This window comes from Procambarus clarkii, chromosome 24 (genome assembly GCF_040958095.1).
Source record: "Procambarus clarkii isolate CNS0578487 chromosome 24, FALCON_Pclarkii_2.0, whole genome shotgun sequence".
In the NCBI taxonomy this organism is placed as follows: domain Eukaryota; kingdom Metazoa; phylum Arthropoda; class Malacostraca; order Decapoda; family Cambaridae; genus Procambarus; species Procambarus clarkii.
This window is the reverse complement of record NC_091173.1, coordinates 15,386,030-15,401,029: the sequence shown is the minus strand read 5'-3', so window position 1 is coordinate 15,401,029 and position 15,000 is coordinate 15,386,030. Positions and strand designations below refer to the sequence as shown.

Here is a 15,000-nt window from a genome sequence, read left to right as displayed (position 1 = left end):
TCTTTCCACTCTCCTTAACCCATTCTCTGTCTCACCCTCTTCCCCCCTTCATTCCCTCCTTCCTTCTCTCCCTATCCCCCTGCTTTCGCCCCTCCCCCTCTCCCTAATTTTCTCTCACCATACCTCCTTCGCTCTCTCTCCCTACCTACCAACCTGCCGTCTTTCCCTTATCTCAACTTCCTTGTCTCTTTCTCTCCCTCCTTCCCTCCCCTCTCCCCGTACCCCCCACCTCTCCCCCTCTAGGGGGGGCTAACAGGGGAGGAGGGACTTCGGGTGACCCTGCGCCAGATAATTTCGCTGTTGGGTTATAATGCAATTAGAGTCAATGAGGCGATGTATGCCTAACGAAGGTGTGTGTGTCCTTCCCGCCCCTCCCCACTCCCTCCTCCTTCTCACCCCTGCCATTCCCCCTCCCTCCAGGGGGAGGCAGGTGGGAGGGAGGAATGTCTGCTGCTTCTGTGTCCCCCCCCTCGTTCCCGACTGGTCGTTCTTGGGTCGGTGGAATACTTGTGAACTACTACTGAACGTAACGTCTGCTGTCTCCGCGTTAAACGTTCTGGCCTTTCAGTTATTTACGAATGCAGAATTTTTAAAAGTTATAAAACATTTATGTATCAACTTGGAACTGAGGCTTGTCGGAGTTTATCTTCGGATTCTTCTGTCGCCCGGACACTGGGAACGTTTGGTCGTGGACGGCCGCAAGGAGGAGAATGTGTGGGTCTTCCCGCCTTCTGGGGTCATCCTTCGGGGTCACCCTTCGGGGTCAGCCTCCAGGGTCACCCTCCAGGGTCACCCTCCGTCCCTCTCTGCCTCTTATAGAATCGTGCAGGCAATCGCCAGAGAGAACAGCCATCAGCCGTCTGTGCGACCCACCCGTCTCATATGAAGCTTTATGCTGTCATCATCACCGTCCTTCTCTCTGTCCCACTGTTGGTTCTTCGGCCTGTCTTTCTGTCCGTATTCCGGTCCATCCAAAGGGCTGTCCGTCCACCATCTCGCGTCTCTGTCAATCTGTCTACCGGTCCGTCAATTGCTGTCCTCTCTGCTCATCCGCTTGTATCTGTCCCTATATCACTCTGTTCGAGTTTCCGAAATCGAAGCAACGTGTATATATATTTCTGCTCAGCTTTAGCTGTCGGTTTTCTAGATTTGTGCCCTGGGGTCCAGGTGCCAGGTGACAGTGATGTTGACAGAAGGACAGAGCTCACGTTCAGATGTTGACTCTATGTTGCTCTTGTGTCTGGTTGTTTGGCCAGAGTGACTGTAGAGCTGGACCACATGTAGAGTGACTATAGAGCACTTATATCTCTGTTTCTATGTCTGTCTCTCTGTCTCTGTCTCTGTCTCTGAGAATAATTAGCCCATCTTCTCGTCACAATAAATATCACCATCACACCGATTTCACCATCAGCGTCGCAGCTAACTCACCATCACCACAACTCTTACACCATTACTACCATAACTACTATACACCGCCTGCCTTGTGGTTACCTTGTGATGGTTCCGAGGATCAACGTCCCCCGCGGCCCGGTCTTTGACCAGGCCTCCTGTTTGGCCTGGTTGATCAGATATCATTTGAAGGTGTTTGCCGAGCTCTCTTCTTGAACACTGTGAGAGGCCGGCCAATTATGCCCCTTATGTGTAGTGGAAGGGTGTTGAATAGTCTCGGGCCTCTGATGTTGGTAGAGTTCTCTCTCTCAGCGTATCTATTGCACCTCTGCTCTTCAGCGGGGGTATTCTGCACATCCTGCCATGCCTCCTGGTCTCATGTGATTTTATTTCCGTGTGCAGGTTTGGAAAAGCAGGTTTGCTTTTCAGGTGTAGATTATTGTGTATCTCTCCCGCCTGCGCTCTAGGGAATTTAGATAAAATCATTTGAATAGGTCCCTGAAATGTAGATGTTTTGATGAGTGGATTCTTGCAGTAAAGGATCTCTCTGCACGCTCATAAGGTCAGCGATTACACCAGCTTTGAATGAGGCTGCTTCTATGCAACAATATTCCACCCTAGAGAGAACTACGTGTGTTAAAGAGTATCATCATTGGTATGGCATCTCTTGTTTGAAAGTTCTTGTTATCCACCACCACCACCACTACTACTACCACCACATCATCACCTCCGCAACCACACCATCACCACCACAACTACTACACCATCAACCATCACAAACTATACCATCACTACCACAACGACTTCCACCATCATATAGTGACCATTATTTCCGACGTTGCCAGTAACTTCTCTTAAATGTTCGGGATTTCTGTCAGATTGAGGTGCTTAACCTGGTGGCAGGAGCAGACCTCATCCCTCACACCTCATCCCTCACACCTCATCCCTCACACCTCATCCCCTCACACCTCATCCCCTCACACCTCATCCCCTCATACCTAATCCCTCACGGGTCAAGTAGCCTGCTACTCTCACGTTATAGGAGCCTTCCAGACTTCGTAAACTAGTCATGTAATCAAGAGGACTACTTCTGCCTCCACCAATCGCCTCGACCTCATTTCTAATCTTGACCTCACTCATTATCTTGACTTCACTCATAATCTTAAGCTCACTCATCATCTTGCTCGAATAGTTCTATCACCTGTTCTAATTCCTCACCCCCCACCCCCCCACCCATAGCATACTCATTCCTCACTCAGCCTCACAGCCACCAAGCACAGTCACTCCCTCCTTCCTCACCCCCCACACCCACACCATACTCATCACCCCTCCCTCACCCCTCACAGTACTTCCCCTACCAACTCATAACACCCCCTCTCACCCCTCCCCCTCCTCCCCCCGTAACTCCATATGCCTCACTCCCTTCAACAACTTCCTACACCTCCTCCCTCACCATCTCACTCATTCCTTTCACCCCCACCAGTAACCGCCTCTCCTCCAACACCCCCACCAGTAACCTCCCCTCCTCCTCCCCCCTACTATAAGAACTTATCAACTGGAGGAATTCATAGGTGGCACTTGAGTGAGGTATCAGCTAGAGCACTCAAGTTGACGCTACCGTCTCGCCCTCAACCTTGACAACTAGGTTTAAAAATACCACCGAGGGTGATATGGTGGTGGTGGTGGTGGTGGTGGTGGTAGTGGTGGTGGTGGTAGTGTTGGTGGTGGTGGTGGTGGTGGTGGTAGTGTTGGTGGTGGTGGTGGTAGTGGTGGTGGTGGTAGTGTTGGTGGTGGTGGTGGTGGTGGTGGTGGTAGTGTTGGTGTTGGTAGTGTTGTTGGTGGTGGTGGTGGTGGTGGTGGTCGTGGTGGTGGTGGTGATAGTGGTAGTGTTGGTGGTGGTGGGGCTGTGACAGCACAGGACAGTACCCAGTGACAGTAAACAAGGGAGGGAGGGAGGGGGTGACAGGACAGTGCCCAGGGACAGTAAACAAAGGGGAAGGGAGGGGGTGACAGGACAGTGCCCAGGGACAGTAAACAAGGGAGGGAGGGAGGGGGTGACAGGACAGTGCCCAGGGACAGTGAACAAGGAGGGGGGAGGGAGGGGGTGACAGGACAGTGCCCAGGGACAGTAAACAAGGGAGGGAGGGAGGGGGTGACAGGACAGTGCCCAGGGACAGTGAACAAGGAGGGGGGAGGGAGGGGGTGACAGGACAGTGCCCAGGGACAGTAAACAAGGGAGGGAGGGAGGGGGTGACAGGACAGTGCCCAGGGACAGTGAACAAGGAGGGGGAGGGAGGGGGTGACAGGACAGTGCCCAGGGACAGTGAACAAGGAGGGGGAGGGAGGGGGTGACAGGACAGTGCCCAGGGACAGTAAACAAGGGAGGGAGGGAGGGGGTGACAGGACAGTGCCCAGGGACAGTGAACAAGGAGGGGGGAGGGAGGGGGTGACAGGACAGTGCCCAGGGACAGTAAACAAGGGAGGGAGGGAGGGGGTGACAGGACAGTGCCCAGGGACAGTGAACAAGGAGGGGGGAGGGAGGGGGTGACAGGACAGTGCCCAGGGACAGTAAACAAAGGGGAAGGGAGGGGGTGACAGGACAGTGCCCAGGGACAGTGAACAAGGAGGGGGGAGGGAGGGGGTGACAGGACAGTGCCCAGGGACAGTGAACAAGGAGGGGGGAGGGAGGGGGTGACAGGACAGTGCCCAGGGACAGTAAACAAGGGAGGGAGGGAGGGGGTGACAGGACAGTGCCCAGGGACAGTGAACAAGGAGGGGGTGACAGGACAGTGCCCAGGGACAGTAAACAAGGGAGGGAGGGAGGGGGTGACAGGACAGTGCCCAGGGACAGTGAACAAGGAGGGGGGAGGGAGGGGGTGACAGGACAGTGCCCAGGGACAGTGAACAAGGAGGGGGAGGGAGGGGAGGGGAGGGGGGTGACAGTACAGGACAGTGTTGCCAGGTGCGGGCGACGGGAAAACATAAAGCTGTCAGCGGCACAATGCACTAATTATAGAGAGTGGCGGGAGGAGTGATGTGGCACCACTGATGCCGCCCTTGTGGTCAACCAGCCTGGCGTGGGTGGTACTGAGGCTCATAGTCTCATGAGGGAGGGTAATTTGCTCGTTAGTGTGGCATCCTAATTACCCTAAAGGATCCATGTATATGCTTGTACTTCATATAACACTTCATTTAGCTTTATTATCAGTAGTAATTACAGTGTTTATATATGAGCAGGCTTAGAGCTTTCCCTACTAGTTCTCCCTGGAGCATGACCGGTCAACGGGTTTACAACCAGGTTCTCAGCTACTGCTGGCTATAAGGATTGGCACCGAGTCAACTTTCCCCTGCTCAGGGTTCGAACCCAAACGAAATCGCGATCGAAGGTGCAGGGGGTGGAATGTGCTATAACTGCACCATAGGGACAATGGCATCTTGTTCTGGTAGACTACCAGCAGCAGAAATAGTGGTAGTGATAATGGTGGTAGTAAGAAAATGAGGATTCATTTGAATCCCAAGTTGCATTGTTTGCAGCATGTCGTGGTCGAGTTGGTTAGGGTGTGTGCTTGGGAGGTCAATGTGTGCGGGTTCGAATCCTCATCTGGGTTTCTGCTGATTTTTCTTATTGATACATAACGTTTTTGTAATTTTATTTGTGTAGTGGTAGTGGTAGTTGTGGTGGTTATGGTGGTAGTTATGGTGTGGTAGTTGTAATAACATCATCAGTTGTAATAGTTACGTTAGCAGTACTAGTGAACATATTGATAGAAGCAGCAGTAATATTAGTTTTATATGTGGTGGAAAAAGTTGACTAATGTTGATAAATAAAATGTGTATTTGATTGGCACAAATGTTTTCATATATCAAGAGAAAATATGGTGCTAGGAGAATTAATAATTTGTTATATCCTTTCAGTGAAACAGGGTAGAAAGACTTACTTGAAAACATATATATATTTTGGGGGTGAGGATTTTATTGGTTTAGTTAAAGCTGAAGAAATAAGCGAGTGCATATGGCCGTAATCACCGGAGGGAACTATCGTTGGTGCAGCGAGACAGTGCCTATAGGGAGGTAGTGCCGGGAGGAGCCAGGTGCCAGCTGGAGGCTAGAGTAAGACTGATGGGAAGCCTCCAGTGGAAGCCCCAGAGCCCGCTGCTGACGAGGTGAGGGATGAGTCTGACGCAGAGGCTCTCCTGCGGGTGCTGCACGCTACGCCCTCTGGCGAGTGTGTGAGTGGTGGGCGGCACTGGCGAGACCGAGGTCACGATGAGCGTGTGGTGAGCAGCGAGGCCGCAACACCCGAGGACACTGGTAATCGAAGCCATGGTGCGTGTGTGGTGATCGAGGCCGCTCCTGCGAGATCCAGCACCGAGCGCAAGAGGTCGCCGCTGGACGAGGCCATGGAGACCGAGATCCAGAGGCGGGGTCTCGGGAAGGGCCTGGTGGGGGTGCGCCTCCTGCCCAGACTCCTCCTGCTGGTGCTCGTCCTCCTGCTGGTGCTGAGTCGTCACTGCGTCGCCGCCCTCTGGCTTGGTGAGTATGGCTTCCCGCCTTCTTCATCCTCCTCTTCCGTTTTCTCAGACTTAGAGCCAGCTTTTACACCGTTAAAATGATTTAAATGGCCTAATCTTAGATGGTTCAGATGCTTACTATACATATGCAAAGCAAAGCAATCCCTACCCTTATATATATATTTGATACAATTCGATTGGGCGCTGAACGTTTTAGATACGTGCATATAGAATGCCGTACAGTTTGAATACAGGTTGAATTTTTGAATTTAAATATAAGTAACGTAAAATAACGTACTCTAACGTATTCGCCGGGAAAACAACTTGCAACGAGATGCCACTGATAGCCATATTTGCCTGATTTTGATAGAGATTTGAACGGCATTATGAGCCATAGATCATTAATAATCTTAGCATTCATTATCAACATCTGGAGACATATTTATATACAATCTTCTTGAAAGTTAAACGTTACGGGTCGAGTCTTATAGACAACAAAGTAGTTCAGGAATACATAATGAATTTACAGTGATTTTTTTTACGTAATTACTGCGAGGAAATTCGAACTCCTCTAAACATATTTGGTATATTTCTAAGAGTCGTCCCCGGAGTAGGTAAGTCAGCCCTCGCTAATGGGTTAAAGTTTTCTCCGCATCCCCTTAAGGCAAACTTCGTTAGCCATTTTCCTTCGTCCTCATTCAAATGTGTAAACTGTTACATATTGCAGTCAAGGATCTTATTTCCAGGTCACACACTCCCTGGTAACTGTTCCCAGGTCCCACAGTTATATTATTGACCAGTCAATATTATTGACCAGTCAGTATTATTGACCAGTCAATATTATTGACCAGTCAGTATTATTGACCAGTCAATATTATTGACCAGTCAGTATTATTGGCCAGTCAGTATTATTGACCAGTCAGTATTATTGACCAGTTAATATTATTGACCAGTCAGTATTATTGACCAGTCAGTATTATTGACCAGTCAGTATTATTGACCAGTCAGTATTATTGATCAGTCAGTATTATTGACCAGTCAGTATTATTGACCAGTCAGTATTATTGACCAGTCAATATTATTGACCAGTCAGTATTATTGACCAGTCAATATTATTGACCAGTCAGTATTATTGACCAGTCAATATTATTGACCAGTCAGTATTATTGACCAGTCAGTATTATTGACCAGTCAATATTATTGACCAGTCAGTATTATTGACCAGTCAGTATTATTGACCAGTCAGTATTATTGACCAGTCAATATTATTGACCAGTCAGTATTATTGACCAGTCAGTATTATTGACCAGTCAATATTATTGACCAGTCAATATTATTGACCAGTCAGTATTATTGACCAGTCAGTATTATTGACCAGTCAATATTATTGACCAGTCAGTATTATTGACCAGTCAATATTATTGACGAGTCAATAATATTGACCAATCAGTATTATTGACCAGTCACTATTATTGACCAGTCAGTATTATTGACCAGTCAGTATTATTGACCAGTCAATATTATTGACCGGTCAATATTATTGACCGCGAATATTGACCAGTCAAGTCCTTATCTCATTACTGTACAGTGATGTAAGAGCAACGTATTGTCTAATCTAAATTTATTTACGTGATGCTCATTTTAAATTATCTTACCTCCAAACACAATCTTCATTAGTTTTCCTGAATTTACCTGAGGGCCACCACATCTCTAGTGGCCTCGGCGGGGACATGAAGCCGGCGGCGTGAGAGTTTTGTTAACTTGACGGAGGAGAGTCCTGGCCTTACTTCCCCCCCCCCTTAATGTAGTTCCTGGGATCATTAGTGTCCCCGCGGCCCAGTCTCTGACACCCACACTTTACTGCTTGCTTTGTGTGGGGGAAAATAATTGGGAATTTATTGTAGGTATGTTAGTGATTACGGAACAGTTAGGTTTATTGATTTAGTGTTGATTTAAATTGATTGAATTTAATAGTGGGAATAACTGTTTAATAGTTACACCGACCATTACTATTCGAGTTCATGCAGTTATGTAATATTTGTTTTTTCTGAGAACTTCATTGCCGTGAATTGGCCGCCTCATTAGAGTCCTTAATTACCTCAGTTCTAAAAATTACGGTATATTTTTGTCTAATCCTTTTAACGAGCCGCGATGTTTTCAAACGGATGGAATAAGCTGTTAGGAATTGTTTGGTACCACTACGAAAGTGAGTACACACACACACACACACACACACACACACACACACACACACACACACACACACACACACACACACACACACACACACACACACACACACACACACACACACACACACACACACACACACACACACACACCCAGGGGATGATCGTATACTCTTTAGCATATATATTCATTTATGGAACACATTGCCGAGTTCCCGGTGTGTTTCAAGCGTAGGTCAGACTGGCGTATGAATGAGCTTGTATTCAAGTTGCGTTTATTTCTAACAATGTTCTTACGTTGTTATGTTCTCAACACCTCAGTGTCTTAGAAACGATAGTGTTCTTGTAAGACACATTCTCCATCCCAAGACTTTAAGTAAAAAACTGACTTACAACCATTTTGAATAGGTTTTCATTTGACTTTCACAGCAACCTTCCGTCAGGAGATTGTAGATCCAATCTTGCAATGCAGAACTTGCAATCTCTGGAGATTCTCCAGAGATTGAGTTAGAACACGTGTCAGTAAGGAGGGGGGACTACACCAGAGACAGAACTGAGTATAATACCATTGACTGAGGAAGATTGTCCTGCTCAAAACCTTTAATCATCTGTACTAAAAAACGTAACTGACACTGAGGTATGTAAACACACAGATGAACAGGCAATGACATTGTACTGGTAGAGGATAAAGATGGACGATATTACATTTCTGAATCAAAATAAGGAAACTGAGTAACGAAATGAACCCGTTGAAGCTTCGGTTCCAGCTACCAGTACAGCGCCCAAACTGTGCTGTAAATTCAGACCAAGAAAAAAAGAAATCAAACCGGATTCCGGAACTTGCTGATAGTATGCATGGGGGAGTATATGTAAACTTGGGCAATTAGGAATGAAAAACGGAACATGCAGATATGAACAGGGGAAAAGAAATGCAGAAACATTCCATGTATAGCTAAATATCGTTCCAAAACGTTTTCTGTTTTGTTTTAGAGTCTGTAAAACATTTTTTATAAAAGAAATTAGGCGAACGAAACTTAAATTTGCTCCAAAGCATTATGAAAACATTTACAACTCTACACACTAAAATATTTTTTTAGCATGAATAAATATAGAATGGCAAGACGTTACCACCATTTTAGTCAAATGAGAAACAAAGTGCCTCCCCCCTCACACACAAGTCAAATGAATTCATCATGAACCAGATACCATCATCGACTCATATTTCAGATATGGAGTCGAAGTTTTACCCCCTAACCCCCAATGGACTTGAAGGTGCCATAGCCACCATGTCTGTCCCCCTCCCGCTATCAACAATGCAAAGCGCCACTAAGGCCTTAAACATTACATGAAGATAGAACCTAGCTGCCAGTGTCACCCCCCCCCCCCCCGTCACCACAGTAGGCGATCCCTCACTCCCAGAGCGGTCCTTGATGAGAGGTCCGTTATGAGAGGTCCGCTATGAGAGGTCCGTTATGAGAAGTCCGTTATGAGAGGTCCGTTGTGAGAGGACCGCTATGAGAGGTCCGTTGTGAGAGGTCCGTTGTGAGAGGACCGCTATGAGAAGTCCGTTGTGAGAGGTCCGTTATGAGAGGACCGCTATGAGAGGTCCGTTGTGAGAGGTCCGGCCTCTCACATCTATTAGAACACCATGACGTAACCCTGGATGCCATGGAAGACAAACAAAACACTGATATATAATGCTGAAACTGTCGACAGATGTGACCATGGTATAATTGACCGGAAATTGTGCACGAATAGAATAAATGACAAAGTTGAAAAAATGTGTCTTTAATTTCCCATCGGACGAACAGAACTCAAACAGTTAATTAAGTAAAATCCTGATCATCCACCGTGAAAGAGTCAGTCCGCCAGGAAAACTGTGCTTGCTGTAGTACGCGCCCTCGTACCACACAGCGACAAGGACCAGTACCGTATCATCCTTTGCATATGACAACAGGAATTTTATGAGAATAGAAAGGACACACACACACACACACACACACACACACACACACACACACACACACACACACACACACACACACACACACACACACACACACACACACACACACACTCACACACACACACACACACACACACACACACACACACACACACACACACACACACACACACACACACTTTATATATATATACATTTAATGCCACTCTGGCTTTTAATATCAATTACCACCCCGATTTTAGCCCCCTGCCTCCCCTTGCTTAGTGCTATACCACCACGCGGCCAGCCAACCTGTCCTCAAACCAAGTCCATTCCATCCAGCGGTCGACCCCAAAGATGTATTCATAAATTTTAACATTCTGTTTATTCAAAACAGAAGTTTTCTCAAATATAAATTAATTTTTAGCAGTCCCCGTGGTGAAGTGGTTAAGACGCTCGCGAACGCTTTGTCCTGGGTTCGAATCCTGGCCGGGGAGGATTTACTGGGCGCCAATCCTTAACTGTAGCCTCTGTTTAACTCAACAGTAAAATGGGTATCTGGTTGTTAAACGATTTTTCGTGGGGTCGTATTTCAGGAAACATAGGATTAAGAACCTGCCCGAAACGCTACGCGTACTAGTGGCTGTACAAGAATGAAAGAACTCTTGTATATATAAATTAATAAATAAATAAATAAGCAAATAAAATTATTATTTATTAGTATATCGTGAATATTTAGACACTGGTTAGGTTAGGTTAGGTCTCTAGGTTCTGTTGGCGATTATTTGTATTTGTAGTACGTGGGTGACGCCTTTACAGCGTTGGGGTTCGAACAAAAGTCGTCAGTGAAGCACTTGTTCCGGAAGTGTTCGGACGTCTGCAGTTGTGAGTCGTGTGTAAACCGGTTTTCATTCATAAACGGGGGGGGGGGGGGGGGGGGGTTTGACGGGAGCATGGAATGGACTTTGGCCTTTGTTTAGAGGACGGGCTGGGCCAGCACCGGGTGCCTCTGGGTGCCTCTGGGTGCCTCTGAGGGCCTCTGAGGGCCTCTGGGTGCCTCTGGGTGCCTCTGAGGGCCTCTGGGTGCCTCTGAGGGGCCTCTGGGTGCCTCTGGGTGCCTCTGAGGGCCTCTGGGTGCCTCTGGGTGCGTCTGGGTGCCTCTGAGGGCCTGTGGGGGCCTCTGGGTGCCTCTGGGTGCCTCTGGGTGCCTCTGAGGGCCTCTGGGTGCCTCTGAGGGGCCTCTAGGTGCCTCTGGGTGCCTCTGAGGGCCTCTGGGTGCCTCTGGGTGCGTCTGGGTGCCACTGAGGGCCTGTGGGGGCCTCTGGGTGCCTCTGAGGGCCTCTGGGTGCCTCTGAGGGCCTCCGAGTGACGGCCTCAAGTGCCCGCACTACAATATTTTTCTGACATCAACGAAGAAATCCTCGAACTTTTTAATTTCAAGTTTCTCAACATTTAATGGGATTTGAAAGTGTGTTTATGTTGGTTTGGACCAATTAATCATCAAAATATGCACCGAAAGGACCCTTTATGATTGGTAGTTTTGACTTCGCGTCATTAGGGCGAATTGCAGGGAACATGGGGGTAGTTCTAATGTTTGCACGCAACGAGAACAAAGGATCGTTCGCCAGGATGAGAAAGGGCCAATCAGCGGACACTAGGGTGGTTAAATAACCAACCAACGTACGCCAATGTGGGTAAAAAAAAGGACTAATAAATGTACACCATGATGGCGGGCAAGGACCAATCAACGTACACCATGATGGCGGGCAAGGACCAATCAACGTACACCATGATGGCGGGGCAAGGACCAATCAACGTACACCATGATGGCGGGCAAGGACCAATCAACGTACACCATGATGCGGGCAAGGACCAATCAACGTACACCATGATGGCGGGCAAGGACCAATCAACGTACACCATGATGGCGGGCCAGGACCAATCAACGTACACCATGATGGCGGGCAAGGACCAATCAACGTACACCATGATGGCGGGCAAGGACCAATCAACGTACAGTGATGGCGTCATACCCGTGAGATATTTTTTTTCCCGCCTCTGGAGCGCGCGGACAGGAGCAGCGGCATGATTTATTACAGCCATAACTCAGAGCAGCACGGTCACGTCGCCTCTCATAGCTGTGTCAGCTCTTTATTGCAACTCCAAACATTAATGCAGTTATAATTTCTGGCCGGTGCGCGCTCTACGGGATTATCATAATTTATCATAAATTATCGTGAGTTATTCGTCAAATCGGAAGAGTAACGTGGGAGCCATGCGCCTTGCATGGGATTGTCGGGAGTTATTTGCGAATGATCATCAACGACTTTCTATTTCATCTGATGCTGTCACTTTCTCTTTGGATTATCGCGAATTATCATGTGTAGAACTGGAGGGTGTTTAGAGTAATTTTTACTATGTTTGGAATTATTGTGCTTAGAATTATTACAATGATGGGAATTATTATCCTGATGGGAATTATTATTCTGTTGGGATTTCGTATTCCGATGGGAATTATAATTGTTGCGAATTATTATTCTGCTGGGAATGATTATGTTGTGAAATATAATTCTGGAGGGATTTAGCCTAGCGTCACTTTACAACCAAGACAGACCTGTTGCAAACGTGTTTATCTTCATGTCGATCAGCTGATCGCGTAAACAAAGGCATGCGGACTTCTGATCCAACTTAACGTAGTACACAAGGAGGTTCAGCCATTCATTCACGTCCTCTTCAAATATTAATTTTACTCTCGGCAATGTTAAAAATAACAAATCCGATAATATTCTAATTGGTAGTTAGCAAGAGAATATGTTGAATTATCCAGTCTGATGCCTTGTATTATTATTGACTCGTGAGATCAGCTAACGAGCTAAATAGAATCACTCTGAGATTTATTCAGGAGCGGGGCGTATTAAAGCTTGTTCAGCTGACTGCGGAAACGCAGGCATTCCGTAATGTAATCAATCACTGGAGTTACATATTCGACTTTCGATACGGCAGGCGGAAGATCAAGAATGTTTTGCAATACGTTCCTTCCGCTCGTTATTCATTCAGATCGTCCGTGTTACCTCCTCCATCCAGCTGATTGCGGAAAACAAAACATTCCGTCGTTCATTCAACACGTGTTGGATTTAATTCTCAGTCAGGTGAGCGTAGTAAACACAAGCTTCATTCAGGGGTCTCAAGCGCCCGAGCACGTGACGACGAATTACTCCAGTGATCGTCTTGAGGTAGTAGGACACCTTGGAGTCCATTAAGGCCACTTTCCATTGTCGCGAGTGATTGAATTCAAGAAATGAGAGAGAGAAAAGATTTTTTTAAACGTCGTTATCTGATTTGCCATTTTCTTTCTAACAGATAATAAAAGAAATTCTTTTAGGTTATCTTTAAACCATTTTACGGGTTTGTCTCTGTTTTTCTTCTTGCGTCTTGACTTTGCTAACCATTATTTCTTCTTAAAATAATTTAATAATTCAGTAGTAATTATTATGCATTACTAAGGATTAATTTCTGAATCATTATCATTCATTAATAACATTAATTAAGACATTCATTTTTAATTACATTTGCCTTAATCATAAACAGTTTAGCATCAAAGGTTCTCATCAAATCTCATCAAAGTTAAATCCTAAATAACATTAAATAATAAATCTTGAATAAGAAAATTAATTAATAAGATTAGGAAAGAGTGATGGTATTCAGTTGTGATTGTGTGATGCATGCAGGGGGCAGGATTGTTGATTGTTGATTGTTGATTGTGTTGCTTCTCTCCCTTCTCCCCCCCCCCCCCTGGGGCAGAGGACTGTGGCGGGGACCTGGGCATGGAGTCTGGAGACATCCCTGACGAGGCCATCACCGCCTCGTCCTCCCATGACCACATTGTTGGTCCCCACAATGCCAGGTAAGGTGATATGGTGCTCTCTCTCTCTCTCTCTCTCTCTCTCTCTCTCTCTCTCTCTCTCTCTCTCTCTCTCTCTCTCTCTCTCTCTCTCTCTCTCTCTCTCTCTCTACCTCTCTCTCTCTCTCTCTCTCTCTCTCTCTCTCTCTCTCTCTCTCTCTCTCTCTCTCTCTCTCTCTCTCTCTCTCTCTCTCTCTCTCTCTCTACCTCTCTCTCTCTCTCTCTCTCTCTCTCTCTCTCTCTCTCTCTCTCTCTCTCTCTCTCTCTCTCTCTCTCTCTCTCTCTCTCTCTCTCTCTCTCTCTCTCTCTCTCTCTCCCTCTCTCTCTCTCTCCCTCTCTCTCTCTCTCCCTCTCTCTCTCTCTCTCTCTACCTCTCTCTCTCTCTCTCTCTCTCTCTCTCTCTCTCTCTCTCTCTCTCTCTCTCTCTCTCTCTCTCTCTCTCTCTCTCTCTCTCTCTCGTCCTCTGTTAATTCATTTGATTAATTAACCAGATGTTTATAGAAGCTAAAACGAAAAGTATCTTAGTATTGTTTTGAATATTAATATATATATATATATATATATATATATATATATATATATATATATATATATATATATATATATATATATATATATATCACACAATTTTTTTGGTTAAATGTATTTGATGTATTGATATGAAGAGGAGGCATCTGACAAACATTTTTTTGATGGGAGTCTTTGAGGTTCTTGTAGTTGTTGAAGGAAGCGCTTGTGCTGCCCTGAGTGGCCACATCTGCCTCCATAAACCATCGTCGTCGACGCTCAAGCGCTTGCATCACCAATTATCCCGACAAAGGAATGACTTAATTTGAAATACATGGTTAAATTATTGGCCCACTCTGACTACCTCCTTTAACGACACGTAATTGTTTATTTAACTTGTGATGTTGGCAGGTGTCTACATGTGGTGTTGGCAGCTGTCTACGTGTGGTGTGGGCAGGTGTCTACATGTGGTGTTGACAGCTGTCTACATGTGGTGTTGACAGGTGTCTACATGTGGTGTTGACAGGTGTCTACATGTGGTGTTGGCAGCTGTCTACA

At 46.5% G+C, this 15,000-nt stretch overlaps 1 protein-coding gene across 1 annotated transcript in view; it reads left to right on the top strand.

The window, feature by feature from the left end:
* LOC123748549 (discoidin domain-containing receptor 2) overlaps positions 1 to 15,000 on the top strand; it is a 318,778-nt gene that overhangs the window by 128,538 nt on the left and 175,240 nt on the right. The window contains exons 2-3 of the mRNA XM_069330646.1: positions 5,305 to 5,922; positions 13,836 to 13,938. Coding sequence (XP_069186747.1) covers positions 5,790 to 5,922; positions 13,836 to 13,938 — 236 coding nt within the window. The 5' untranslated portion in view covers positions 5,305 to 5,789. The remainder of the gene's footprint in view (positions 1 to 5,304; positions 5,923 to 13,835; positions 13,939 to 15,000) is intronic.